This window comes from Zeugodacus cucurbitae, chromosome 4, assembly GCF_028554725.1.
Source record: "Zeugodacus cucurbitae isolate PBARC_wt_2022May chromosome 4, idZeuCucr1.2, whole genome shotgun sequence".
NCBI lineage: Eukaryota > Metazoa > Arthropoda > Insecta > Diptera > Tephritidae > Zeugodacus > Zeugodacus cucurbitae.
In genome coordinates, this window is record NC_071669.1 from 44,561,825 (window position 1) to 44,589,738 (window position 27,914).

A 27,914-nucleotide genomic window follows, 5' to 3' on the forward strand; every position below is an offset into this window, starting at 1 on the left:
GGTATACAAAATTCGCGTGGCACCACCCATTTTTGGACCAAACCCTTTATCAACGTTTTCTTTTTTCGATGAAAATGCTGCCCCTTTACATTTCAACATTGTACACAAAAGAACAAAAAAAATTCTTCCAATATGGTGGTCAACTAGCACTCACTATTTGAAAAGCCGAGTACTGGACAGAATAAATGTTACATATTTTTGAGAAAGGAAAACGCTATTAGAAACTAGACGACCAAATTCAACAAATTTTGTACCAGTGAAGATACCATTCAGATACCTAATGTGAGGACCTCAGCTTCTATGACTAACTTTGTACCGAAAATATCATCAATCTACTATGTTAATGAATAAATTGCGTGGACATATTTTCCTGATAATGATATGATCTTATGCTAAAAAAGGTTAAAAACGATTTAGTAATTTCTGTAGTCTCCACATACCTAATATGCAGATTCCTATTGGTTCTGTATCGTATATATTTTGTAAATACTTAATATATCTCAACAAAGTGGCATAATACACTTCCTTATATATACCAAATACATCTCAATATGTCTTAGTTACCTTAATCAAATTGCGTTCAAAACATAATTTAGTTCAAAATATTTGACTTTTTGCAAGATCAAACTTAGACCCTTTTTTCAGCAATTTGGTCTGTATGCCGCTATAAACATTATTCCATAGAAAGTATGTTCATTATGAGATGACAAACTAAATTGAGTATAAATCATGGAACAGCTGACAAAAAACATCACTCAGAACGTTTTGTCATTTAATCGTGAATTGTTTTATTTCCAGGGAATTAAAAAAATCATCTCGGCCAAAAAATGGAATTAACTCGAGAGTGCATCGATGAACTAAAATCTTTGTATGGCTATGAAGCACCATCCTATAGCACTGTGAAAAACTGGTACAACGAATTCAATCGTGGCCGACGCTCGCTCAAAGACGAATTCCGTGAAGGTCGTCCAAAAACAGCCGTTGTGCCAGAAAACATCGATGCCGTACGTGAACTGATAATGCAAGACCGTCATGTAACATACCTTCAGAAAGAGGCATGCCTATGCATTTCTCCCACCAGCATACATTCGATATTGCACGAACACCTGAACGTAAAAAAGGTTTGTTCTCGTTGGATCCCGCACAATTTGTCAATCGCTCAAAAAAAGGCTCAAAAAAGTGCTTCGAAAATTGGTTTGAGCGCATGCAAAAGTGTATAAATCTTGATGGAGAATATTTTGAAAAACAATAAAACCATTTTCGTTGATAAATATTCCTATTTTCCTTATTAGGCTAGAAATATATATAGCAGCCCTCGTATTATGGTAATCGTAACTATTGGTGTGTAACTTTCCACTGTCCTAATATGATGAATATATTAGTTAAAAACTAACCGAGACTAAGTTTATAATCATTTTGTTCACCTAACGGTTATTTGAGGCGAGGTGATTCGAATTTCGGATGTATGTCTATTTGAATAAAATTCAAAATATCTTGCTGAAACTCAGTACAGGCGTTCTTCAAAACCATGAGAGGTATAAAGTGACATAACCAAGCGAACCAAATAAAGCTATAAAATTTGGTACATATATGACAGTAAGACAGGGCATCTGTGGTTCCAAAATTATCAAACAGTGGACTCCTACTATTAGGTTTTTCCTCCTCATAATATGATGTAAAAATGGGTGAAATCAGATAATAATTACGCCACGAAAAACGACAAAAGCGACAAAAAAAAATAGCAGAACTCAGGTTGTTATAAAAAATTAGCAATATGTGTGACACCACCCACTTACCGAAAATATTTGCAAATCTATAGAAAGTGAGACGGAATGTTTTTTGCCATAATGTGCCTCTGTGCAAAATATGGGTAAAATCGGATAATTATTATACTTCTTCTAGCTTCCATATACCTAATATTGGGGTGGAATGACCTAAACCCTCATATACTATGTATAAAACGATTTTCATTATTTTATTTACTTTATATTACGAAAGTATAAAATGTTCGGTTACACCTTAGTCCTTTCTTAGTTGTTTGTATTCTTATTTCATTATAGTTGATTTATACGTCTGATATGAAGAGTAATAATGATTGTAATATGTGTAAAAATTATCATTTGGAATAGAAGAGTTTAGCTCTAGAAACTTTCCGTCCATTTAGGTGTGCTTAGAAATAATTTTGACCGCAAACGGTGAATGTCAAATGTATAACTCACGGCAAATGTTTGATGAGAGATGCAGAATCTATGTAGATGACCTTTCAGTCCGTCAGTTAATTGGTAATAGAAGCTAGTTTTACAATAAGTATCATACGAATATCCAAATTCTTTAGACCAGTTTAACAGGACATTCCTTTTAGCAATAGAAGATCTAGTTTATAGACGAGAAATTAATGATATATTGTATCTATGTATGTAATTGGCGTTGAACCTTTTAGCTGGTTATAGCCGAATCGATGAGAGCGCGCCACTCCTCTCTTTCCTTCGCTGTTCCAAGTGTAACCAGGTCGCTCTCCACCTGGTCCCTTCCCCTTCCTTGGCTTCCTCCGGCGGGTACTGCATCGAACATCAAAAGGGGGGTGTCTCATCCGAGGCTTTCTTCGATTTTTCATTGGTACTTCGTTTTTATGTGGTGGGTCCCAAACCCTACGCACAACCGCAGAAGCGGGTTCGCCTTCTCACTTTAGCTCGCCTTCAAACGGAAGTTTATTAGCTATCCAGAGGATACTTGGTCAAAAACCGGAAGTCGTGAGCTGCTTGAATCATGTGGAGAAGAATCGTTTCTGGGCACTCCCAGACTTATTATATAAATTGGCTATCGTACTTTCTTTATTTGTAGAATGTTCACCCAGAAAAGGTTCTGTTTTCCTCAAATAATTTTCCAGTAGGATTAGAGACACTCCCATCTTTTATTATATATTAAAAGTATTCGTATATCCAGATAATCTTCTTTATCTGCAATCGTTAATAACACACATCGTAAACAGTCATTAATTTATGTATTGTATTTGAATTAAAAGAGCTGTTGTCTAAGAACATGTTAAATAATTTATCAATTAAATGTAAATCCACTAAAGCCACAACAACAATGTAACAAGTTAAACTTGTCAAAACCAATTAAGGCGAAATATATCGGCAACATAAGGTGGAAGAACTTATAGTATCTACATAGTGCATAATCACATACATATGCATATATGTATGTATGTATATATGCAATATATTAGTTTGGATGGCAAGTGTTTACCACCGTTGTAAGTAAATATTTATGAGCTTGGCGACGATTGGACTTGGCAAACCACACGAGCGTTCGCTAGCAAATATGTGCATAAATAAACACACAAGTGAACTCATGCGTGTGTCTGTATGTATGGGTGTAAATGTGTGTGGGTGTGCATACTGAATGCAAGGAACGAATACAAAAAGGATTGTCATAGTCCATGGGCTTGTTTTTGTGAAAGTTTAAATATAACTTTGTGTATTTTTTGATTTTAAAGGCAAGAAGCATAAGTCGCACGTATAAATCTGTTGACTTTATGGTTAATAAATTGCCACCAGATTTTGAATATGTATTTATGTACATACTTGCCTTGAGCTGGTGTGTGTGAGTGATTCGATTGAAATAGCTATTAGAAATTCAAAATTGTGCTAAGAATAAAATGGGAGTAATATTGTTTATCTCTTTGTGTTATCTAGGGAGTATGTACCTAGATGCACGTCTAAGAATATATTTGCATAAAGAGAACAGAAAACACTATGGAAATTTGAGTTTATTGGTTCAATAAATTGACATTTTGAAGGATAGTTTTCTCGAACGCAGCCCTAAGAAAGTTTTAGACATTTTAATAGAAATGTTTCTCTAGTAATTAATGTTTGATTTAAACGATAATTCACTAATAAAAATCGTATAGTTCCGTCTGTCAAAAAATGGTTAACTTCAGTTTTGGTTTACATTACAGTATTTGTGTGCAGTTTTATTTATTGGTACCTTGTGTATATATTATAAAGTGAAGGTATAATATGGAATTCAAAATTGAGTTATATGGGAAGTTGTCGTGGTTGTGAACCGATTTCGCCCATATTCCACCCGTGTCATCAGGGTGTCAAGAAAGTGTTATATACCGAATTTCATTGAAATCTGTCGAGTAGTTCCTGAAATATGGTTTTTGACCCATAAGTTTGCGACGCCCATTTTCCTTTTTGTCAATAAATCTCAGAGCAGCTTCTTTCTGCTATTTCTTCTGTAAAATTTAGTGTTTCTGACGTTTTACATTAGTGAGTTAACTCACTTTCAGTAATTTTCAACCTAACCTTTGTATGGGAGGTGGACGTGGTTATTATCTGATTTCAACTATTTTCATGGTGTATGGTGAGGTACGTAAGACTCACTCACGGACCCAAGGAACATGTGTTCCAAGTTTCATTAAGATATCTCAATTTTTACTCAAGTTATCCGTTTCACGAACGGACGGACGAACAGACGGACAGACATACATTCGGATTTTGACTCGTCTCGTCACCCTGATCATTTTGATATACATAACCCTATATCTAACTCGTTTAGTTTTATGACATACAAACAACCGTTATGTGAACAAAACTATAATACTCTCTTCAGCAACTTTGTTGCGAAAGTATAAAAACTGAACAGTCGATTTTAAAAGGATTCTCTTGAGAATATTTTTTCACAAGCAACGTCATTCGCCACAGGTGGGTAGTAATCATTTGGTACCAGACCCAGAGTAAAAGGTGATTGCAAAAGAACTGTACTAAGCGAAACCTATTGACATGTGTGTACTCTCGTTGTCCTGATGTAATTCAATCTTCCCCTCTTGATACTACAGGTTTGAATTAAGTTTTGTTGTAGGGGGTTTCTTAAACTAGTTTTTTCTCTTCCAAACCTACCAAACATATAGTCATCTCACCGCGATTCGACTACGATTGCTTTGCTTGACGATTTTGTTGCGATTCGAAATGCGGAGATGCTGTCCATGACAGCCATACTTCGAGCATTCATCAAAAATACCGATTGTCCTAGTTCCGAAAAGTACTTTGCCTACAAAAAACGGGGTGCGATCCAGTGCGTTACTTAGTGACTTTAATCTTTGCCAAATGAGGTATTATCGTCGAATTGTTCCAATAAATAGTAAAGCCCTGTGACCGTTTTGTCCTCCTCCAGGTAGACCGTGTAAAGAACACTTTTTAATTTCCATAAAACGGTGTGTGATCTTTCTAGTCAATGCCTTCGACTTCTTCGAAACAGATTTACTGAGAGAATCTCACAGTTTCGGCTATCATTTAGTGTTCAGTTCATTGATCTATGTTTCTTCCTTTAGAATGCCTTAAATAGTGGTCTGTTGAAAGGATAATTGTTACTGTACACATTAACCAAGCACTCTCGATTTCACAGCACGATTTCTCATTCATATTTTCTCAAAAAAAATAACAGGAACTTAACATATGATTCTTCTGTTTTTTATTGGAATCGATTAAATAATAATTTAGTAATTCTTTTTTATTTAGGGGCCTAATTTGACTACTCGCAAACTAATAAAAAACCAAACTTACTGGACACATTTCTCTTTATTACACCATCATTCACTATGAAAATGGAAGAAATCGGACAATAACCACGCCCATCCTACATACAAAGATGTTTAAAATAACTTAAAGTGCTTTGACTCACTAATGAACAATGTCAGTCTAAATTTTATAGATAAGATGAATAAAAAAATTGAAATGGGAGTGGCGCCGCCTACTTCTCAATTAGATATTAATTACACAATTAAACCTTAATGGTATGGTTAATTGAACTCATTTAAGTCAAATGTGAAAAATTTTAACTGTTCAATCAATTAATAATACTTAACGAGATATTTGGTTAATTTACCAGTAAATGCTCAATTACATTACATAATTTCCTAAGTATCGCCCTTAAACTTCTTGCTACTATTCTTCTACCAATCAAATGTTGTTGCTGTTTACTTATGTTGAATGTTATTTATTTAAAGAAAGATTCTTCGAAATAGTTATGAAAGCGAATACTTTCACTACATTTTTTACTTTCCCTTTCCCTTACTAAAACGCAACTGAAGTCAAGCATAACAAGTTAAAAGATTGGCACGTCAACAATGCCACATTAGCACCCACATATGCACCTAATTTAAATGCAACCACCACGCAACAGACAGGCCGTAAAGGTAGGATCGCGCCTCGTTGGCGGCTATATAACCTGCTAGTTGGCAGAGCACCAATTAATTTATGCTGGGATTGCTTTAGTTAGCGGCGTACGTGCAGTTGGATAGGTAACAACAGACTTGATTGAGATGTTTAGCACCCACATAGGCCGACAACAGGAGAATAACCACGAAATGAGGTACACATACATACAAACACTAACAAACACATGTGTGCATATGAGCATTTGCATAGCCAAACAGCTGAGTACCCAAATGACAGCCATGGCGTATACGCAACCTAGAAGCAAACTGACATTCATTTATTTTGTTTTTCACTTTCGCACTTCAACTCCAAAGCATTTACTACTAATACAATTACACATAATTAACAGCAAATTCAAGTTTGAGAGCGACACAAACGCGTTGACAGTGAGTTGTGCGTTGTAAGCAGGTTTGCTTGGCAAGGACATGCGCAATTGTTCTTTCGCAGCAGCTTGTCTGTCGTTGCGTGTACACACACATAAGTTATGACGAGGTAATAAGATGAAACAACAACAACAACAACAACAAAAGAAAAGCAGCTAACAAAGATGCTTTGAAGAACTAGAGCAGCGCCAACTCGTTGCGAAACCACGAAAGAGCACCGGCAGTGGTTTCCTGATACCGTTGAGCGTTACATAAATATATACTGTTATGTATATACATACATACTTTTGATTATATACATGCCTACATATGTGTGTGTGCATGTATGTTGACACTCGCATACGCAGCACTCTGTTGTAACGTATAAATACAGCGCATCTGTGTGGCTGAGCTTCAGTTGTGTTGCCGTTGGTGCGGGCGTAAGCTTCCTGAAAAATATCCTGAATTTGTGCGAAATTCTTGTTTTACTGCAAATTTTTGGCTCAAAGTGTATTTGAAAGAAAGAAGAATTTTGAAAATTTACTATCCTTATCCAGAAGACTCCTATATGTATATATAAATAGTATGTTTTTTAAGTGCTTTGCCAAAAATTAGCATAATCAACGTTTATTGACTAAAAATAGCATCAATTTTGGAGACAAGTAATTCGGATTGACAGGTAAGTGCTGCGCTGTTGCACGTGCCCCACACAGCCAACGCATTTGGCAACTGTGGCTATACAAAACGACAAAACGACGTGCATTTCGCTGTTGTTGTTGCTTGTATTTTTAGAAAATTTTATAGTGTGTACGTAGATCTGCATATAAATGAGTGAAATTGGCAGGCAAAGCACAAGCTGCTGTCTTACAAACAAATAACAATAGCATTTTGGCGCACACATTCTACAAGGGTGTTGAGCGTGTGCTTTAGTGTAACTATGCGGTGTGCATCCCTAGAGTGAGGCTGATTTACTTTACTGCTTTAACTACACTATACGGCAAATTCTGTTTTTTTTTCTGCGTATTGGATCGAATAAACATTTTTTCGGTAGCTTGAGTTATGAGTAAAAAAAGTATATAAAGCAAGAGCTCGCTTTGCGTTGTAGATACATTTCAAAATATTGCAACGCAAATTGAAAAATCCAAAGTGAATTACTATTTCTATTGGAAATCATATAGACGTCAAGTACAACGTATTTTACAAACAAATTTATTTAAAAGCATAAGAAGGACTAGAAATTCAATTAAAAATAGATACGAAAAATAAATAAATTATAAAACAAATAAGGAAAGGCTAAGTTCGGGTGCAACCGAACATTTTATACTCTCGCAATTAATTGGAATATATTTTTATTAAGATAACACACAATTTGACCCGATTCGAAAGGCCTATAATTAGGTATATGAGAGCTAGGGGAAGTTACACTATTAGAAGAAAAATATTTTCTCTAAATTAAATTAAGATACCTGAGAGATTTACCGAAATTTTCTGTGAAAAATTACCATGGTACTGAATTCTTCATATTCGATATTCGGGGCTTTGAAAAGTTATAGTCCAATTCCGACAATTTGTTCACAAGTGATGCTACAGATCATATACAGTATTTGTGTAAAGTTTTATTTCGCTATCTTTAGTGGTTCCTTATGTATATATTATAAAGTGAAGGAATAAGATGAAATTCAAAATTGAGTTGCATGGGAAGTTGTCGTGGTTGTGAACTGATTTCATCTATTTTCCACGCGTGTCATTAGGGTGTCAAGAAAATATTATATACCGAATTTCATTCGAATCGGTCGAGTAGTTCCTGAGATATGGTTTTTGACCCATAAGTGGGCGATGCCACACCCATTTTCCATTTTTTTTTTTATCTGAGTTCAGCATCCTTCTGCAATTTCTTCTGTAAAATTTAGTATTTCTGACGTTTTTCGTTAGTGAGTTATCGCACTTTTAATAATTTTCTACATAACCTTTGTATGGGAGGTGGGTGTGGTTACCATCCGATTTCAACTATTTTCATGATGTGTGGTGGGGTACGTAAGAGAAACGACGGCAGTAGTAAGCGGGCTACGTCCACTTATCCGGTTTTCGCCATTTTGTGGGCGTGGCAGTGGTCCTATCGGTCCCAAGGAACATGTGTTCCAAGTTTCATCAAGATATCTCAATTTTTACTCAAGTTATCCGTTGCACGGACGGACAGACAGACATTCGAAATTTTTACTCGTCTCGTCCCCTTATCATTTTGATATAGATAACCCTATATCTAACTCGTTTGGTTTTATGACTTACAAACAACCGTTATGTGAACAAATCTATAATACTCTCTTAGCAACATTTGTTGCGAGAGTATAAAAATGTTTTTAATTCTCATTGTCTCTCTAATAGCGCTTGAGGGCGTGCTTAAATATATTCAAAAATATGGTTCAAAATCTTGCTTAGTAAAACAGAAAAATAAATGTATTACTTTCCGATAAATTAGTATTTTTTTATAAAATTCTTGAAATCTCCCAGTAATATTTATCGAAATATCGCCTCTCACTGCTACTAAGGCTCAGATACTGCGTGAAACATTTTTAGTAGTAGCACCAACATCTTTTCAGACTACATTCCTCAAACTGAACTATTTGAGATCTTTCTTTATATGTCCAAATATTTTATGGTTTTATTATATATAAACTCGCTTGTTCACAAAAATTAGTTTACGGATATGTAAGTAAAATATTTGTGTTAATCAAGGATCTTTTCAACTTACAACTTACAAATTCTCTTATTAGAAAATTATATTCGTTCTGAGTTAATATTTGTATCTATAAAAATGCGAAGATACAATTAATATCTATAATATACATATATTATAAAATATCCAACATCAAAAAAATTGTAAAATTTTCTAAATCTGAAGAAACATCTTGGGGAAGCCAGAGAGTCCAATTCCTATTATTGTCAGTTCTATCAGATAGAACGTTTTGCTTATGACCCATATTTATTTATTTCCTTTAAAGATTTTTGAAATACTTTATTGTTTATTTCTATTTCTAAATCGCTTCTCTTTTATATTATGAAATCATTAAGTAATTATAAACTAGTGAAGAGGCGAAGATATGGGAAGTTTTGAAGAATCTACAGGTACTACAAACAGTGAAACTCGAATCACCATAATTCACAAAAAAACTTCAAGTTAGAGAGAGACCTCGAGTTATAGAATTTTTCATTAAAAAATAAAATTTTTCAACAAGCTTTAAATTATAGATTTATACACAGTTCTAGTTATTTACTTCGCTTAAAAGTTTTATGGTCATACGATAAAAGATGTTTTCTGTAATTTTGTTGGTTGCATTTTGCTATTGCTTGGCTCTTGACGTCAGTATCCCTTACCTTTGTTAGATGATTTATGCAATCCCTAAGTGTAATATTTTATTTTTGGTTGGCCTCTATAGGTTGGCCGATAGAGACTCTTTTAAAATACTGCCTCGATAGTAACATTTTAAATTTTGTATTATGCCCTGACTAAAAGGTTCGATTTATAGAAGGAAATTTCTATGAAATTTGACTTCTATGGCCAAATCAAGAGTTCGAGTTATAGAAGTTCGAGTTATGGAAGTTCCTCTATATTTAGTGTATTTTCATTCATAATCCATCAATGTCCCGCACATTTGTTTGATGCCTTTAAAAGTATTCTAGTTCACTTTGGAGTAAAAAAAAGATATCAAAACATAGAAATAAGTATATATCTACTGAATGGTATCGAAAAAATTTTGAATCTAACACTGACTCTTAACAAGACCAAGCATTTATTGTATAAATTTACCTATCTACTGAAATATAAGGTATTAATCATAAACCTTTAATTGATAAGTCTACTTTACTATTTTGTATAAACAATAGATCTAACTTAAAAAGTGAGCAAATCAGAACATCTGCTGGTATCTTATGATATATTAATAAATTACTCTTAATGAAAGAAAGTGGTCTCCATTCTGAATTCAGGATTTTTAAATTTAAAGCTAGAATAAAATCATAAATATATGATAAATGGTTATGTAATATGACTCATGTATCTCTAAAAATTAAAGTTACTTACAGATCAAATTTGCAAGTACGAGTTACATAGATCCACAGAAACATGCGTTATAAGTACAGTGGTTATAATCACTGTAAAAACTTAGGCATTGTATCTAAAAAAATCCTTTAAAGTAATTGTGACAATGCTCCTCTATTTCCTCTTGAAGTCAAAATATGACATTATTGCGCACAGCTCTGCAGAAATTAGAAACTCTATTTACCAATAAAGAAATATAAACGTCATAAAAATTTGCTGAAAAGTGTCTCGAAAAGTTAGTGCTGAGTAGATTCTGTAGATACAAAGAACAAATTCTAGTTCAAGAACGAACAATCAAATGTTTTGATCTCACTTTAGAACGCAATAAATTTTTTATCTGAAATAAGCGACCTAAACCTCCACCTCCTTTACACTGACACGGAGACATCTAAATACATATACTACAACCATTTAATTCTTGTTGTTCTCAACTTTTAAATTTAAAAAATAAATGTTCGCCCTGCCGGGTCTAGAACTATCTGGTTATCCGTTCGACGAGAGCATAATTTGCAGAGGACTAATAACACATACAATCGTACTTTATGGTGACATGGTGGTTTTCCTACATTTTTTGGGTTGGACAGTCTTAAAGATGAGAATAAGTTCATGCTCCAAAATTTTGAATATCTTCCTGATAAGACCAATACCCTGACTTTAGTTTTTCTAAGTTTTTTTTCACTTATTTGAAGAATCTTTATACATATGTTTGGAAACTTGACTCAAATAAAATCAATAACCTTAATATTGACACAGGTAATACAAGAAATAGAATATAGATAAATAAGTACGTCAGAAAGTAAGGTAAATGTAAACATGTAACTAAATACGTCTCTCCGAGTAAATTTGGGGTTATACATATTGTATATTGATTCAAACAAAAATTACCATGGGGTTGATTTACACAAACGTTTCGCCAACGTTAGCGAACACTGGCTTTTGTGGAACGACTACCCGATTAACTTCGAACCGAACCGAAGTAACCGAATAAAACAGGAAACAAAACTACAACAAGGGTCATAGAACTGGATGCAGAATACGGTTACTAACCAAGCGGTGTACACAGCTGAGTGTCGATTACACAAAGAGCACGAACGCGAATAGGGGTTGAGGGATGAATTACTCAAGCACCAAAAGGTAGTAGGGGTTGTGTACAAATACAAATACAAAAGCGATACGACACAGAGGCATATGACGTTGCGGTGCCTAGTGGCAAAAGCACAAGTGGACTATGGAGCAAGAGAGGGGTGCGAACAAGGTAGTCTTGCGTGTGTTGTGAACGAAAATTCTCATTAAAGTGTGTATACAAGTAAATGCTTTTGATATACCTATATATAGATGGATATATATTGTATGTACATATATATCGGAAAAAGCAGCCGAAAAGCCGACAGGGAGTAACTGCTTTCGAAACGACGAACAGTTGAACAGCAGCACTCGGAGCGTACGGAACAGTTACCGGCTTGGGCGAAAGCGGCACACCAAACTTCTCACGCACTTCAGCAAATATTCTACTTCTCCACTGTACGGGTACCTCATTCCATTCCGTTGTTCAGTGTTCGGTTCAGCACGGGTTGGTTCAATTAATTCAGTTTCAGCCTTCAGTAGGTACTGGTGGATTTTTTTCACACACTTCTCTTGTTATACCGACAAAAGTGGCAAAGTGTTAAACGCTAGCAAACTACCGTTACAATACGCATATATAGAAAAATAAAACGCATCGTCAAATCAACTGAACTAAACGAACTAAACCAACAGCAAAATGGCCGAAAATTGTGGAAAGTGCAAAAAATCGATTAGCAAGGAGGGCATCGTCATTTGCAATTCAGACGATTGCATGAAAAAGTTTCATCGCACTTGCGTGAACATCGACGATGCCATCTACGATGCGATTCAGAAGAATCCCTTGATTTCCTTCAACTGTGAGGAATGTAAAAATCAATCGCCCAAAGCGCTAGCCGCCAAGCTGCAGACAATGGAGGAGAAACTGAATAAGGTCTACAATGGCGTGAATCAGATCTCGACACGTATGTATCAGCAGTATTTCCAATTCGGCAATGCGAACAATGTCGACCCGAAGAAGCAAACCAATAACCTCATCGTTGTTGGTAACAACTGTAATTCTGATCGTCTGCAAGTTGTCTGCGATTATGGACGCTGGGTGCAGGTGGGCAAATTCGCAACCTCCACCAGTGAGGATGACATTATCGAACATTTGGCTGAGGAATTGAAGATCAATAAGAATCTAGTCAAGTGCACCAAATTGGTGAAGAACGATGCGAATCTGTCGCAATTGTCATATTGTAAATTTAAGATTTCCATACCGGATTATCGTTTCAATGAGCTATTCAATGAGAATATCTGGCCCAGTGGTGTTATGGTCAGCCCATTCACACCCCGTTCGCAATTGAATCAGAATCGTATATAAGGCAAAGCCATTGAAGGGCGGGTGGATGACGGCGCTAATCGCAGACGGATAAATACGAAGAAGAAGAAGCGGAAAAGAACAAAGGAGGATGGGGAGGAGAACGGCGGGGAGGGTGATAACGAAAAGCATGAAAAGCAAATGGAGTCGCGACCGCAACAACACCAACAACATCAGCAACAACGCGAACGAAAGCCGGCTGCGACTGTGACAACTGTATTACAGCACGATAAAGAACCGGCGGCTGCGGGGAGAGCACCAACGTCAGCGTCGAACTGTGACGATGCAGGAAAGCAGGTGAATAACAGCCTAGAAGATAATGAATCGGTGGTGAATGAGGTGGAAACCGAGGAAACGCATACACTGTATCGAGCCACACAAGACGAGGGCGTATGTGAAGTGGAACTAGCAATGCCGGAAAATGAAACGAACGACGTGACTAATACAACGCCAGCAGTAGAAGACGAAGAAGAGGCAGAAGCAGAAATAGAAGAAGAAGCGGGCGATAGGGAAGCAGTCACGGCGGCAATTGAGGAAGTCGCAGGCGAGAGCGTAAACGATTAGGAGGCATGGCATGGCATGTGTGTATGATAGAGACAAAGTCCTTCGCTTTTCCGCAATGGGGGATATGCAGGTGGGTGGGGGAACGCGAGCGCGCAGGGAACGAGTATGTGTAAACACGGCATACACGGCAATGAGGGTTGAACAAAAACGAGCGATTCAATGGCTAACAGCTCGACTGAAGGGGGATATAAAACAGTAAAACCAACACACATTACTAACATAAATGTAATGGAAATGTGTACGATTTTGTAATGCAAAAACCAAAAAAAAAAATGGAAGATTTATGTAATTTTTTTACATTTTCCAATGTGCATACAGCTGAGCTCGCTACCAACAACAGCTTGGCTTTTGATTTTCAAATATTTAGCAAACATACAAACAATCGAATTGTATTGTTCCCGAAAAGAATTCATGCGAAAATAAAATAAATGCAACTTTTAATAGCAACAACAATGCTGATAAATTCATTACGAACCAGCTTTGGTCAGGCATTTCAAGTGTTTTTTAAAATGTGAAATTGGCGAAAATAATGGAAAATGGAAAAACGCAGTTTTATAGCAACCAGCCATACAATGCTAAAATATGTATAACCATTTATATGCAATGCAAAAATTATGTGCATGATTTATCTAGTAATTTACCAAGAAAACAAAATAATAATGAATATTTGTCGTACTTACACACACACACTTATCAAGCAAAGTAAAAAGTAAAAACTATATTTAAAACATTTAAGAAACGTACATAACCGTAAATGATACCGTAAAGCAAAAACACGAAGTGGAAATTAACTTAACAAAAATTATGTATCTACTTGCAACTAATATTCCCTTTAAAAAAACATAAATATTTAATACGCAGGTGAAGTTGAAGAAAGCAGAAAATTAAATATTTTAGTACGATTAGCGCTACTGTAATGCAAAGCAAACCAAATACTTACGAGTACACCTCGTACTTTTTAATAATATTTATTGTCGTATATTTTAAGGAAAATAATATTTTTTTAATATTTTGTTCAAATTTCATGTGATTTCAGCAGAGAAAAATAATTTAGAAATTTTTTAAAAAAATTAATTTCTGCTATTTAACGATTTTGAAAACTTGTCTATGAATTTGTGAGCTTACAGCACTTTAAAAACAAAAATTAAAAAAAAAAAATATTTCCAATATGAGGATTTATATATATTTAACATGTGAAAATTTACTAAATTAAATTAAATTTTAATAAATTTGTTTTTCAAATAATGTTCAAACAATTCATGAATTTAAAATTATTTTCAAAATTTTTAGAAATTCAATATAAATATATTCGTATATACATATAATAATATGAAAAATAATATAAATACAGATTTAAAAAATATTGTTAAATATTAATTTTTTTAATATTAAAATTGTAAAATATTTTCTAAAAACATTTCCAAGTGCATAGCACTTCAGTTTTTCAGATATCTATGTAAAACTATTAAATACAATCAAATATTGTTAAAGGGTTTTCCAATAAGAGCGCTAAAAAAGAGCAAGGGCACGCTTGCATAAGTCCAATTTTCGACGGTTTTCAAACATACATCGGCTGATACTGCTGCAATTTCACGTTCGTTATTCGAACGAAGTTCATCAATCATCGCTGGCTTGTTGTCATAGACCATAGAGTTGACGTAGCCCCACAGGGAATAGTCTAACGGCGTCAAATCGCACGACCGATGCGGCCAATTGACTGGGCCATTTCGTGAGATAACAAGTTCACAAAACTTGGTTTCCAATAAATCGGTTGTGACATTCGATACGTGTGGCTTTTGGATCGTCCTGTTGGAACCACATATTGTCCAAGTCCATATGATTTAATTCTGAGCAAAAATATTCGGTTACCATTGATCAGTAGAGATTCCCAGTAACGTGCCGATCTTGATCATGATGAAAGAATACGACCCAATGATGCCACCGGCCCATAAACCGCACCAAACCTTAATTTTTTCGGGATGCAATGGTGACTCATGGAGTACATGTGGATTGCTGCCTGACCAATAACGCATATTTTGCTTTTTTACGAAGCCATTCAAGCCAGAGCCTCATCATAAATTGAATGTAGCGCTCTTAGAGTTGAGGCCACTGACTCCGAATTTCGGTCGTAAATTTTTATAATTTCGACTTGTTCTTGGATCTTTCCATGATGAAATGGTACATCTTACTGAAGATAAAAGAGCGGGAAAAAATATGGCGTCGTTTGCTGTCCCTGTCAGTCAACTTTTGTAGCGTCTCTTTTGAAAACCCCTTTATAAAATGGACAAAAAACTATTTTCCAAATTTTTAAAAAATACATTTAATATTTTTAAGAATATGTGAGTGCCGTTTTAATAAATATAAGCACACAGTATTTTCATTAGGCACCCCAAGGTAATATTCTAAATAAAATATTTAATGAAGTTATTTCAATTTTTTGTGAATATCAGCTAAACGCTATAAACAAAAAAAAAAAAAAAACAAAATAAATTTTCCGAAAAAAAAATGGATAAACAAATTCCATATTTTTTTGTTCAAACTATTTTAAAATTTTTGCTGTAAAGCTTTTTACAAAATATTTAATATAATTTTTAAAACTTATTTATTTTTTCTAAATTTAAGAAACTTCAAAAATACTATTTTCAGCAATTTCTTCGAGAAAATATATACTTTTTGAACACTATTGATTCTTAAAAACACTAAATATTTAAAAAGAAGAAACTATATGTACTATATTCTTAAATTATTTAAATTATTTAAAAGTTTTAAAATTTTTTTGTTTATTTAGAATATTTTTATAAAATTATTTTAAAAATATTTTTAATTTTTTTTTATTTTTTTTCAAATTACTTTCGTTAATTTTTTAATTTAATTTTTCGCTATTTTTTCATTTTAAATTATTTCCATAAAATTTTTTTTGAAATATAAAAAAATAATTCCGCTTCGAAAAATTTTTCTAAATGCATTACATAAATAAAAAACAAAGAAATTCGATGATTTTAGTCGATAATTCGTGAATTTAATGACTATTTGTAATTAGCAAAGTTAGTAGTTTAGCGACTAACTGTTTTAGTAAGCAGTCATAAATGTCTGCCAATTCAATACTTAATTCTAAAAGCAAAAGAAATACTAATAAAGTATTAATAATTAATAATTTCTTGAATATAAATTTATAAATTAATAATTTTTTGTTACTAACCGCAAAACATTTTCTCTCAAGAAAAAAAATAATTTTTCTCAATATAAAATTTTATACCAAAACTCATATATTTATAATGAATATGGCAAACTTATGCATAGCACACAGTAAATACCATTTAAACGGCACTGCGTTAAATACGGCAGTGCGAATTTTAAGATTTAACAGCGAGCGAAGTATAAAAGCAGTAAGAAGAAGAGAAAGCAAAAACGACAAAATGCAAATGTCGAAATTTAAAATATTGCAAGTTAATATATACGAGGCATACATACATACACTTATACAATTTCAAGAAGCTGCAGAAGAAGAGAAAGAAGAAGCAGAAGAATTACATAATATATAAAAGTATTAAAAATTTTATGTAAAATAAATGCAAACATAAATCTGTATTTAACGAAAATTCTTGCAAATACACACGCTATAAAGTGCATACATATATACAAACATACATAGCTGTGTCTGTATGTATGTAGGATTATGTATATGAAATGTTGTACTTGTAGTGCTTTCGTATGTTTTCGAGCATATTTTTTTCAGAAATTTTTAAATTATGATATGAAATTACATAACTTATAAAGAAAATATAACAACAACAACAATAAACACCGCAATTTCTTGCATCAATGCTGCCCTGACGGAGCGCATTGTGAACTTCTTTCACAACAACAACAACAACAAATGCAAATTGTCGGTATCTTATATCATTTTAACAAAATGTGTGCAACAACAACAACAACAACAGCAAACGAGAAACGGCGTATTTTATTGCATTTTAGCAAGAACTGATCTATTCACACCCACACAGAGACACACACACTCGTGTGCAAAAGTTTGCGTTGATGTGCGTGTGCTTGCAGCGCTGTTGGCACCACCAATGTGTGAGAGAAGCGAATGTTTTTTTTGAAAAGTAGGAGTTTTGAAAATCCGAAATATTCGCATTTCTGCAATAAAGTTCATTTTTTAGTAAAACAAAAAAAAATAAAGAAAAACCCAAAAAATGTAATAACAATAATGGTAGTTATTTATTCAAAGTGTATTTAGTATACAATATGCATGCATGTATTTATGTCGAATTTTTAAATAAATTCTGAAAAAAATAAAAAAAACGAAATTTGTTTTTAAGAATAACTAAGATACAGAGGAAAACCCGTTATAACCTAAAAAAATACTTATTGTTGTGTCCTCATAAAAACTCTACCACGAGCAATCCCGTGTTTTTAGGAATTGAAAGAAAACTTGATAACTTTCGAAAGTGTTACCAACTTTCCTTTACTCTTTCCAAATTTCACAGCTTTTGTCGTAATCGGCGTTCCTACCTAGTTTAGGAGAAAAACAGGTGTACCATAATAACCGCCTATACCATAATACCCGAAGTTACTCTAATCTTGACTCTTCAAATTGAGAAAAATATTACATTTTTTATACTCTCGCAACAAATGTTGCTAAAGAGAGTATCATAGTTTTGTTCACATAACGGTTGTTTGTAACACCCAAAACTAAACGAGTTAGATATAGGGTTATATATACCAAAGTGATCAGGGTGAAGAGTGGAGTTCAAATACGAATGTCTGTCTGTCTGTCCGTCCGTCCGTCCGTCCGTCCGTCTGTGCAAGCTGTAACTTGAGTAAAAATTAAGATATCTTGATGAAACTTGGCACACTTATTTCTTGGCACCATAGGAAGATTGCTTTCGAAAATGAGCAAAATCGGACCACTGCCACGCCCACAAAATGGCGAAAACCGAAAACACATAAAGTGCCATAACTAAGCCATAAATAAAGCTATGGAAATAAAATTTGGTATGAAGGATCGCACTATGAAGGGGCATATTTGGGTGTAATTTTTTTGTGGAAGTGGGCGTAGCCCCGACCCCTAATAAGACTTTTGTACATATCTCGCAAAGCAGTAGAGCTATATAAACCAAACTTTCTGCAGTTGTTTTTTTTTAGCCACTTCCTAACCACGCCCACCTCCCATACAAAAATTAGGTTGAAAATTACTAAAAGTGGGTTAACTCACTAACGAAAAACGTCAGAAACACTAAATTTCACATAAGAAATGGCAGGTGGAAGCTGCACTCCGATTTTTTTACAAAATTGAAAATGGGCGTGGCGTCGCCCGCTTATGGGTCAAAACCATATCTCAGGAACTACTCGACCGATTTCCATGAACCTTGGTTTGTAATAGTTTCCTTACATCCCAATGATATGTTGTGAAAATAGGCCAAATCGCTACACAACCACGCCTACTTCCTATACACCAGAACTTTGAAGACGATCTGAATCGTTTACTTTACAATATATAAAGTAAGTACTAGTGAAGATATCGGTGCAGAACTTTGCACAAATACTACGTTTATAGTGTGGCAGCCCAATTCTAAAAATCGCCGAAATCGGACCATAGGTTTTTAAGGCCCCATATATCGAACACGAGGGCCTCGATGCTTCTAACCTAATATTAGGGTTTCCAACTTTCAATGGACTTTATACAATATATATGACGAATATGTGGGTCAAATTGTGTATTATAACGGGTGATTTTTTTGAGGTTAGGATTTTCATGCATTAGTATTTGACAGATCACGTGGGATTTCAGACATGGTGTCAAAGAGAAAGATGCTCAGTATGCTTTGACATTTCATCATGAATAGACTTACTAACGAGCAACGCTTGCAAATCATTGAATTTTATTACCAAAATCAGTGTTCGGTTCGAAATGTGTTTCGCGCTTTACGTCCGATTTATGGTCTACATAATCGACCAAGTGAGCAAACAATTAATGCGATTGTGACCAAGTTTCGCACTCAGTTTACTTTATTGGACATTAAACCAACCACACGAATGCGTACAGTGCGTACAGAAGAGAATATTGCGTCTGTTTCTGAGAGTGTGGCTGAAGACCGTGAAATGTCGATTCGTCGCCGTTCGCAGCAATTGGGTTTGTGTTATTCGACCACATGGAAGATTTTACGCAAAGATCTTGGTGTAAAACCGTATAAAATACAGCTCGTGCAAGAACTGAAGCCGAACGATCTGCCACAACGTCGAATTTTCAGTGAATGGGCCCTAGAAAAGTTGGCAGAAAATCCGCTTTTTTATCGACAAATTTTGTTCAGCGATGAGGCTCATTTCTGGTTGAATGGCTACGTAAATAAGCAAAATTGCCGCATTTGGGGTGAAGAGCAACCAGAAGCCGTTCAAGAACTGCCCATGCATCCCGAAAAATGCACTGTTTGGTGTGGTTTGTACGCTGGTGGAATCATTGGACCGTATTTTTTCAAAGATGCTGTTGGACGCAACGTTACGGTGAATGGCGATCGCTATCGTTCGATGCTAACAAACTTTTTGTTGCCAAAAATGGAAGAACTGAACTTGGTTGACATGTGGTTTCAACAAGATGGCGCTACATGCCACACAGCTCGCGATTCTATGGCCATTTTGAGGGAAAACTTCGGAGAACAATTCATCTCAAGAAATGGACCCGTAAGTTGGCCACCAAGATCATGCGATTTAACGCCTTTAGACTATTTTTTGTGGGGCTACGTCAAGTCTAAAGTCTACAGAAATAAGCCAGCAACTATTCCAGCTTTGGAAGACAACATTTCCGAAGAAATTCGGGCTATTCCGGCCGAAATGCTCGAAAAAGTTGCCCAAAATTGGACTTTCCGAATGGACCACCTAAGACGCAGCCGCGGTCAACATTTAAATGAAATTATCTTCAAAAAGTAAATGTCATGAACCAATCTAACGTTTCAAATAAAGAACCGATGAGATTTTGCAAATTTTATGCGTTTTTTTTTTTTTAAAAAGTTATCAAGCTCTTAAAAAATCACCCTTTATAATATTAATAAAGTTAAATAAATAAATTGTGAGAGTATAAAATGTTCGGTTACACCCGAACTTAGCCCTTCCTTACTTGTTTTATTTTATTATTTTTAAAGGAATAAAGATTAGAACAGTGTATTTAAAGGGTGATCCATTTTGAGATTCTCTATTTTTATTTAAGAAAAAAACACAGAAAATTAAAATTTAGTGAGGAATTTTTATTATCATTCGAAAGAACATTATTTGGTATTTATTTTTCAAAAAATATCTCTTTCAAATGTTGGCCGCGCCTCGTTCCTTCGTTCGAGGTTTTCGACTGGTAACTGGTAACCGAATGACACGCGTGATGTTTTGCCCCAAGGTCTGAATCGACTTTAGACTATACATGTCCCCACAGAAAATAGTTTAACGATGTATATGTATGTGATATCACACGATCTTGGGGGCCAAAGCGTCAAATTATCTGCTCCACGAAGAGTTCTCTCAATAAATCCATTAATTGATGCGATGTGTGGGAAACCAAATGTCGACGAGATCACGAGCTTCAAAGGCATCTAATAGTCGGTTATCATGGCGTGATAACGGTCGCCATTGACGATTACGTTCTCACCGCCATCATTTTGAAGAAATATGTGCCGATGATTCCACCGTCCCAGAAACTAATCAAACCGTTGTTTTTGCTGGATGAAATAGCAGCTCTTGAATCTCTTCAGGTTGCTTTCCGTCCCAAATGCGGAAATTTTGATTGTTTGCATACTCATTGAGCCAGAAATGGACTTCATCGCTGAAGAGAATATATCTCGAAAACGTCGAATCTCCTTAGAACACATCAAATGCACATAGGGCAAAGCGATCGCTTGTGAAGGTCGAACAGCTTCAGTTCTTCCACAAGCTGTAAGCGCTTTCAATTTAAGATCTCGACCTAGAATGTGCCAAGTCGTTCCATACGTCAGTCCGAGTTGCTGAGAACGAATCTGCTCTTCACGGTCTACGTGTACACTCTCAGTTATGGCTGCTATATTTTCTTCACTTCGTGCTGGACGTGATCTATTCGGTTGGTCAATAGGCTGATTATGTTGTCCATACATTGAGCGGAGCGCGCGAAACAGATTCTTTACAGAATGTGAATTTTCTTAATAGAGTTGAACAATTTGTAATCCTTAGACAGGCGTAAATCTTTCCATGATGAAATGCCAAACAATATTGAAGAAAAAACGCATGCCAGCTTGAAACGCCTTTCGCGTGATCTGTAAAAAAAAGGCTATTGAAAAAAGTACCACTACTTGGATCACCCGTTAAATATGTACATTCTATACAGAGGGTGTTCGAAACCAACATTCATATCATCATATACGGATATTGAAACTTCCGGTGTATATATCGTGGAGTCCGACCGCTTAATCGGCCTTGGCCATATTTGGACGATTCTTTGATCTTGTTACGGTAGTCTCTTAAATTAATATATTTTTACATTTCTGATTTCTTTAAAGCTTAAAATACATATGAATTCTTGTGTTCACCTCATAAAGCAGAGTTAAATATAAATCTAAAGTCATCTTTTTGAAAAATAACGGATTTATCTTTACTAGACCTACTATTTTCCAACATTCCCCTTAAAGCTTTTATTTACCCTTAAATAAATCTATATTGCTGACTTGAACGGCCAAAAACTTGGAATCTGATTGAATAAGTAACCAGTACAGCAAACATTCCTAGAACTTTCTATATCAAAATAAACCGGGGACTTAATTAGGTGCCGAAAATATACAAATCTTTTACAACATTCTTGAACTACTCCACAACATATTCAATAATCCCAACTAAGGCTTCATAGAGAATCAGCAACAAAAATAGCTAGCAATCCGGAAATAACTCATCCGGAAATCTTTGCATATAATCTACTTCTACTTTTTTAGAATTATCACTAAATTATCACCACGAAGATACCCGAAGTAGGGTTTAGATAGGCTATGGTTACTATAGAGACATCTTTGTTTCTCCTCCTCCTTACATACAAATGAAAATCCAATTATATAATATAATATAATATAGTATAATATTTATAGATATTCCCCCACGACTATGACCGCCACAAAAAGGCCATCAACAACAAAGTATTCAGAGGATCAACCCGCCAACAATGTGGATGATGAAGAAGAATATTCCGAAGATGAGCCGGATGAACCGATTCTCGAAGATACACACCACTTCTTTTTTCATTTATTTACTGGTTACAAGATAGACCACTTCAATTCGTATACAAACTTCACAAACTGGATGCATCGGCCCGTCGATGCCGCGGCGCTCGGAGTTTTCCGCATGCTCTACGGTAAGTCTCCGCGTCTTCGCAGAAAAATCGGTAATGTGTTTGCATTTAAAACTTTTGTCCGACATACAGGCATGGCGATGTGCATCGATATCGCAGAGGAGCGGGGTGGCAGCCAGATGGATACGCGCTACGGCGAGCCGCGACTTTGTCACTTTCCCCTCTTCAGTGGTATCACCGCCTTCTCGCTACCGGTGATGGGTTGCGTTTATCTGGTCATGTGGTTGGGGGCGATCGGCATAATGCTGGGCTATCGTTTTCGATTAAGCTGTCTGGCATATATCGTACCCTATTGGTATATATATTTACTCGATAAGCCGGCGTGGAATAATCATAGTTATTTGTTCGGTTTGGTTGGTACCATGCTGCTGTTTTCTGATGCAAATCGATACTGGTAAGTTCGGATTGTCAATTAGTGATTACTAATGATTCACTCCTAACTGCTTTTCTAAATAACTGCAGCTCTTTGGACAAGTATCTACAGCCGAATATGTCGGATACGGTGCCCTATTGGAATTATTTTCTCATCAAATTCCAATTCTTCGTGCTCTACTTTTATGCGGGTCTGAAGAAGCTCACCGCCGAATGGCTTTCAGGTTATGCGATGGCCAACCTTAGTGAACATTGGGTCTTCACACCGTTTCGCATTTTGTTGTCGGGTAAAATGATAGATCTACTGGTAGTGCATTGGTTTACGGCGTTCTTCGACTTCACCATTGCGATATTAATGACATGGGAGATAACCAGACTATTGGTCACGCCCATTATGATCGCTTTTCACTTAATGAATTCGCGTTTATTTGTAATAGGTGCGATTTCTAAATTGTTTTTTATTTCTGAAAATTTATGTAGATAGTCTATTTGTATAAATTACAGGCATGTTCCCCTGGGTTTGTCTAGCCGAGGTGCCACTGTTCTTTGGTTTTAGCTGGCCGCCTAAGTTAGATTCAATCCTCAAGAGTTTAAAGTATTTTGTCAACTTAATAACCGATGACATAGCTAAAGTTGTGCAGCAACGAAATGCAGAAGAAAATTACGAGAATCAAATTAATGCTTCCGCGGACGTTACGACCGCAAGTACAGAATCTACGAACAGTAATAGCAACCACCAAGATACCAAAATAGGAACAATCGGCGCTAAAGTGCGTACAGCGTTGATATTGTTTTACTGTGCTTTGCAACTCTTCTTGCCCTACTCACATTTCATCACGAAAGGTTATAACAATTGGACCGGTCTCTACGGCTATTCGTGGAATATGATGGTACACTCGTATGATACATCGATAACCGTGGTAAAACTTGTCGACAATGCCAGCGGCGAAGTACACTACTTGGATCCATATGCCTTCACACAGTACGATCGTTGGACAAAACATGCCGATATGGCCTATCAGTATGCCAAGTGTATTGAGTCGAATTTACTCGAAGATTATGCGCGCGATCCAAAAGCCAGTCCACTGACTTCAACAAATTTTTCGTTATATATGGAAGTTTGGTGTTCGATGAATGGCCGCGCTCACCAGCGCGTCTACGATACAAGTGTCGATCTCTTGAAGGCCGAATGGTCACCATTCAAGCAAACCAGCTGGACGTTGCCGCTGTTGAGTGAACTTGATTATTTGCGCCCGAAATTGAAGGCGATGGAAAGTGATGTGCTGGCTTGGAGTAATTACACGGATGTGATTTTTATTGCTGACTTTCCGGGCATGACGCTGGACAACCAGCTGTCGGAAGATCTGACAAATGTGACGCTAACTATTCTAGCCGGTAATGTGCGCTATAAGTCTGACGATGAGGATCAAGATTACTTTCTGACGGCGGGTAAAAGTTTTGTGCTTTCAAGTGGTGAAACGCATCACATAACAACGATCGGACAGAATCCATCGGCGTATTTCTTCACATATACGGTGAGTATGATATGAGAGGTGTTAAATCTTCTCACCTTCAGTCTTCTGATTAGAAGTTGCCATCGAACGGTTTCCACAAAGCTCAATCATAAAAAAATTTATTAGATGCGTAGATATGGAGGGGCACACACCCTGTTGACTAGCTCCATGTTGGGCTAAATAAAGTCCAAATAGGTAGAAAAAGAACCGGTTATAATAACTAGCCTGCAGTTATGTATGGATTACTCGGGCTTACGAACACTTTCTTTGCAATAAAATTGGATTTAACCTTCAGGAAATACATATAGAAAAACAGTTGAGAATTTTTATATTCTCACTGCAAGTTCCAAAGAGAATATTTTTGTTCACATATCGGTTGTTTGTCATAAACAACTCGATATAAAGTTATATATATATATATATATCAAAATGATCATGAGACGAGAGAATTGAAATCCGGATGTCTGTCTGTCCGTCCATCCATTTGTTCGTGCAACGGATAACTTTAGTAACTTGGAACACATGTTTCTGGAACTCTGAGAGGATTGATAGTGAAAGTGGACGAAATCGGACCATTGCCACGCCCACAAATTGGCGAAAACTGGATAAGTGGACGTGGCCCGCTCCCTACTAGATTTTTTGTTTATATATCGAAAACCACTAAAGCTATATTAACCATATTATTCTGTAGTCATTTCCCTTACATTATACATTATGTTGGAAATTACTAAAAACTCGCCAGCAGAAAACATCAGAAACACTAAATTTTACAGATGAAATGGTAATGGAAAGCTTAACTCACCTATGGGTCAAAACCCATATCTCAGAAACAACTCAACCGATTTCAATCAAATTCGGTATATATGACCTGGTCTACGGAAAGGGGTCTTAGGTGTCAAAAAATCAATTTTCACTTTTTAGTTGATTCGGATGGAAGATGAGAGTTGGTTATTTTTAACAGCTGTTTCCCAGAAAACTAGTTTTCGCACGTTAGCTCCCTTTTCGTAGACCAGGTCACATATATTATTTTCTTGACACCCTGATAACACGGATAAAAAATGGGCGAAATCGGTTCACAACCACGCGTACTTCCCAAATAACCAACTGTTGAATTCCATCTGATTCCGTCACTTTAAGGAACCAATGAAGATAGCGGAATAAATCTTTACACAAATGTCGTATCTGAGATGTGGCATCACTTGAGAAGAAAATGGCGGGCTATCACTTTTCAAAGCCCCGGATAACGAACATGGAAACTCAGTGCCTAAGTGTAATTTTTCACCGAAAATATTGGTAAATAACTCAGATATTTTAATTAAATTCCGAGGGAATCTATTTCTTCTAACAGTGAGTCTCTGTACCCAAAATGGTTATAGGTTTTTCAAAATACGCTGAGCTTAATATATTATAAATCGGTCAATATGCATCTTAGCAAAATAAAGTGAGCGTATAGTGTTGGATACTTTGTGCTGATATGAGTGAAATTGGTTCAAGAATTACCTCAGCTCTCATATACTATAAATGATGATTTTCGTAATATTAGTGGACTTTATGCCGAATACTCGTATATGGGACAAATGGTGTGTTATCAAACACCGGTGTGTTATGAATGATCGGTTATGCCCGAACTTAGCGCTTCCCTACTTGTTTAGCATTCTGTTCTTTCTTTCTTTGTTCATAATGGCGGCGTATGAAAAATGAAGGAATGCTAGTTCAAAATAGCTCCTAGAATTTTCAGGATTTTCGGTCCTTGATTTAACTTTAATGTGTTTCTGGATTGCATAAACCTTTGTTTTCCGCCAAATGCAGGAGTCTAAAAATCGGAAGATAGCTCAAAACAACTTTTGATTGTTAGAGTTGTTTCCGTGGCACAACCAGATGATCATTTTAGTCTCTGTGTGATTTCGAGTCTTGCCCGCCGAAAACTATGGATCTAATCATTGAATCCGTTTCGATCGTCAAATGGTTCGATACGAACGAAAAATTTTACATCGAAATCATTGAAACCGTATCGAAAATAAAACATTGAACTTACTTACCGACTCGAAAAAATACATTCCGCGACTAATAGATGTCGCTAGTTACGAAATCATTGAATCCGCAAAATCGAAAATTCTCTTCGAAATCTATCCATTCATGAGTGAGTTGTGAAAATTTAAAGAAATAAACCTTTTGGAAGTTTTTGTGTAAACAATTACCGGTGACGGACTAAATTATATTTTATATATGTACATATGTAGGTATTTTAGAGACAAGAGACAAAAACAGACTAACAAAAATAAATTTAAGGTTGTTAAAAGCGATGTAATGTTGTAACAAAAACGTGCAACGTATATCTAAAACAGGGGGTAGGCCCTTCATTTAAGTCAATTTAAGTTCACTCGATGAGGAGGTCAGTTTTAATTTTTTTTTTAAATGAAGCAAAAAGCACAGACATTTTATTTCATCATATTTGTCGATTTGTCGATTAATGTAGATAAATCAGTTTTACGTTCTAACTTTGTGCTAAAGTAGTTTATAAACGGAATGAATGGTTATTTGAAAATTTTCGATCGAAAATCATTATCGTAATGATTAAGCCCTATATTTATTTGAATTCTTTCTTTTCAGAACAAAACAATGATCGCTGAGGCATCGCGTGGCGGCCAAAATGCCAACCAAAAGTCCCCGCCCTTGCTGCTGCCAGTGTGGAGTGAATTCGAAAACCGCGTAAAAAATTACAAAGTATTTCTGCAACACATGGCCAATTGTTTGTTGTATTTGTTGTATGACGTGCCAATACCGATGGAAGTGCGCGAACGTAACTAGAAACCGAAAACTTCGAACCGTAGCTGTCTTTGTCGTAACTATTGTAAACTCAGTTAAAATTGTGTGATAAATGGATAATAACATTAAGAATTAAAATAAACTTTATTTAAAAGAAGAAAAAAATACACTTTTTAATATTGTTGTGGGTTTTCTTAACTGTAAATATTTATTTTTATATTTCACTATACACAATAGAGCTGTGT

The 27,914-nt window shown here is 35.6% G+C and overlaps 2 protein-coding genes across 2 annotated transcripts; both read left to right on the forward strand.

The window, feature by feature from the left end:
• The first annotated feature begins 7,014 nt into the window (after nucleotides 1-7,014).
• On the forward strand, nucleotides 7,015-27,803 carry LOC105221106 (vitamin K-dependent gamma-carboxylase). Its single transcript, XM_011197799.3, has 6 exons — nucleotides 7,015-7,265; nucleotides 22,758-23,020; nucleotides 23,090-23,411; nucleotides 23,480-23,826; nucleotides 23,894-24,924; nucleotides 27,514-27,803. The coding sequence occupies exons 2-6, from the start codon at nucleotides 22,774-22,776 to the stop codon at nucleotides 27,709-27,711; spliced, it is 2,145 nt and encodes a 714-aa protein (XP_011196101.2). The 5' UTR covers nucleotides 7,015-7,265; nucleotides 22,758-22,773; the 3' UTR covers nucleotides 27,712-27,803.
• Nucleotides 12,077-17,978, forward strand: LOC105221105 (uncharacterized). Its single transcript, XM_011197798.3, has one exon. It carries the CDS (start codon nucleotides 12,442-12,444, stop codon nucleotides 13,105-13,107), a length of 666 nt encoding a protein of 221 aa, XP_011196100.1. The 5' UTR covers nucleotides 12,077-12,441; the 3' UTR covers nucleotides 13,108-17,978.
• Nucleotides 27,804-27,914: the final 111 nt, after the last annotated feature.

Bases quoted from the DNA above. Each gene is read 5' to 3' on its own strand.
- LOC105221105 (XM_011197798.3), top strand. From the start codon at position 12,442: ATGGCCGAAAATTGTGGAAAGTGCAAAAAATCGATTAGCAAGGAGGGC.
- LOC105221106 (XM_011197799.3), top strand. From the start codon at position 22,774: ATGACCGCCACAAAAAGGCCATCAACAACAAAGTATTCAGAGGATCAA. The intron at 23,021-23,089 runs GTAAGTCTCCGC...TCCGACATACAG, and splicing joins AGTTTTCCGCATGCTCTACG to GCATGGCGATGTGCATCGAT. The intron at 23,827-23,893 runs GTGCGATTTCTA...TATAAATTACAG, and splicing joins TTCGCGTTTATTTGTAATAG to GCATGTTCCCCTGGGTTTGT.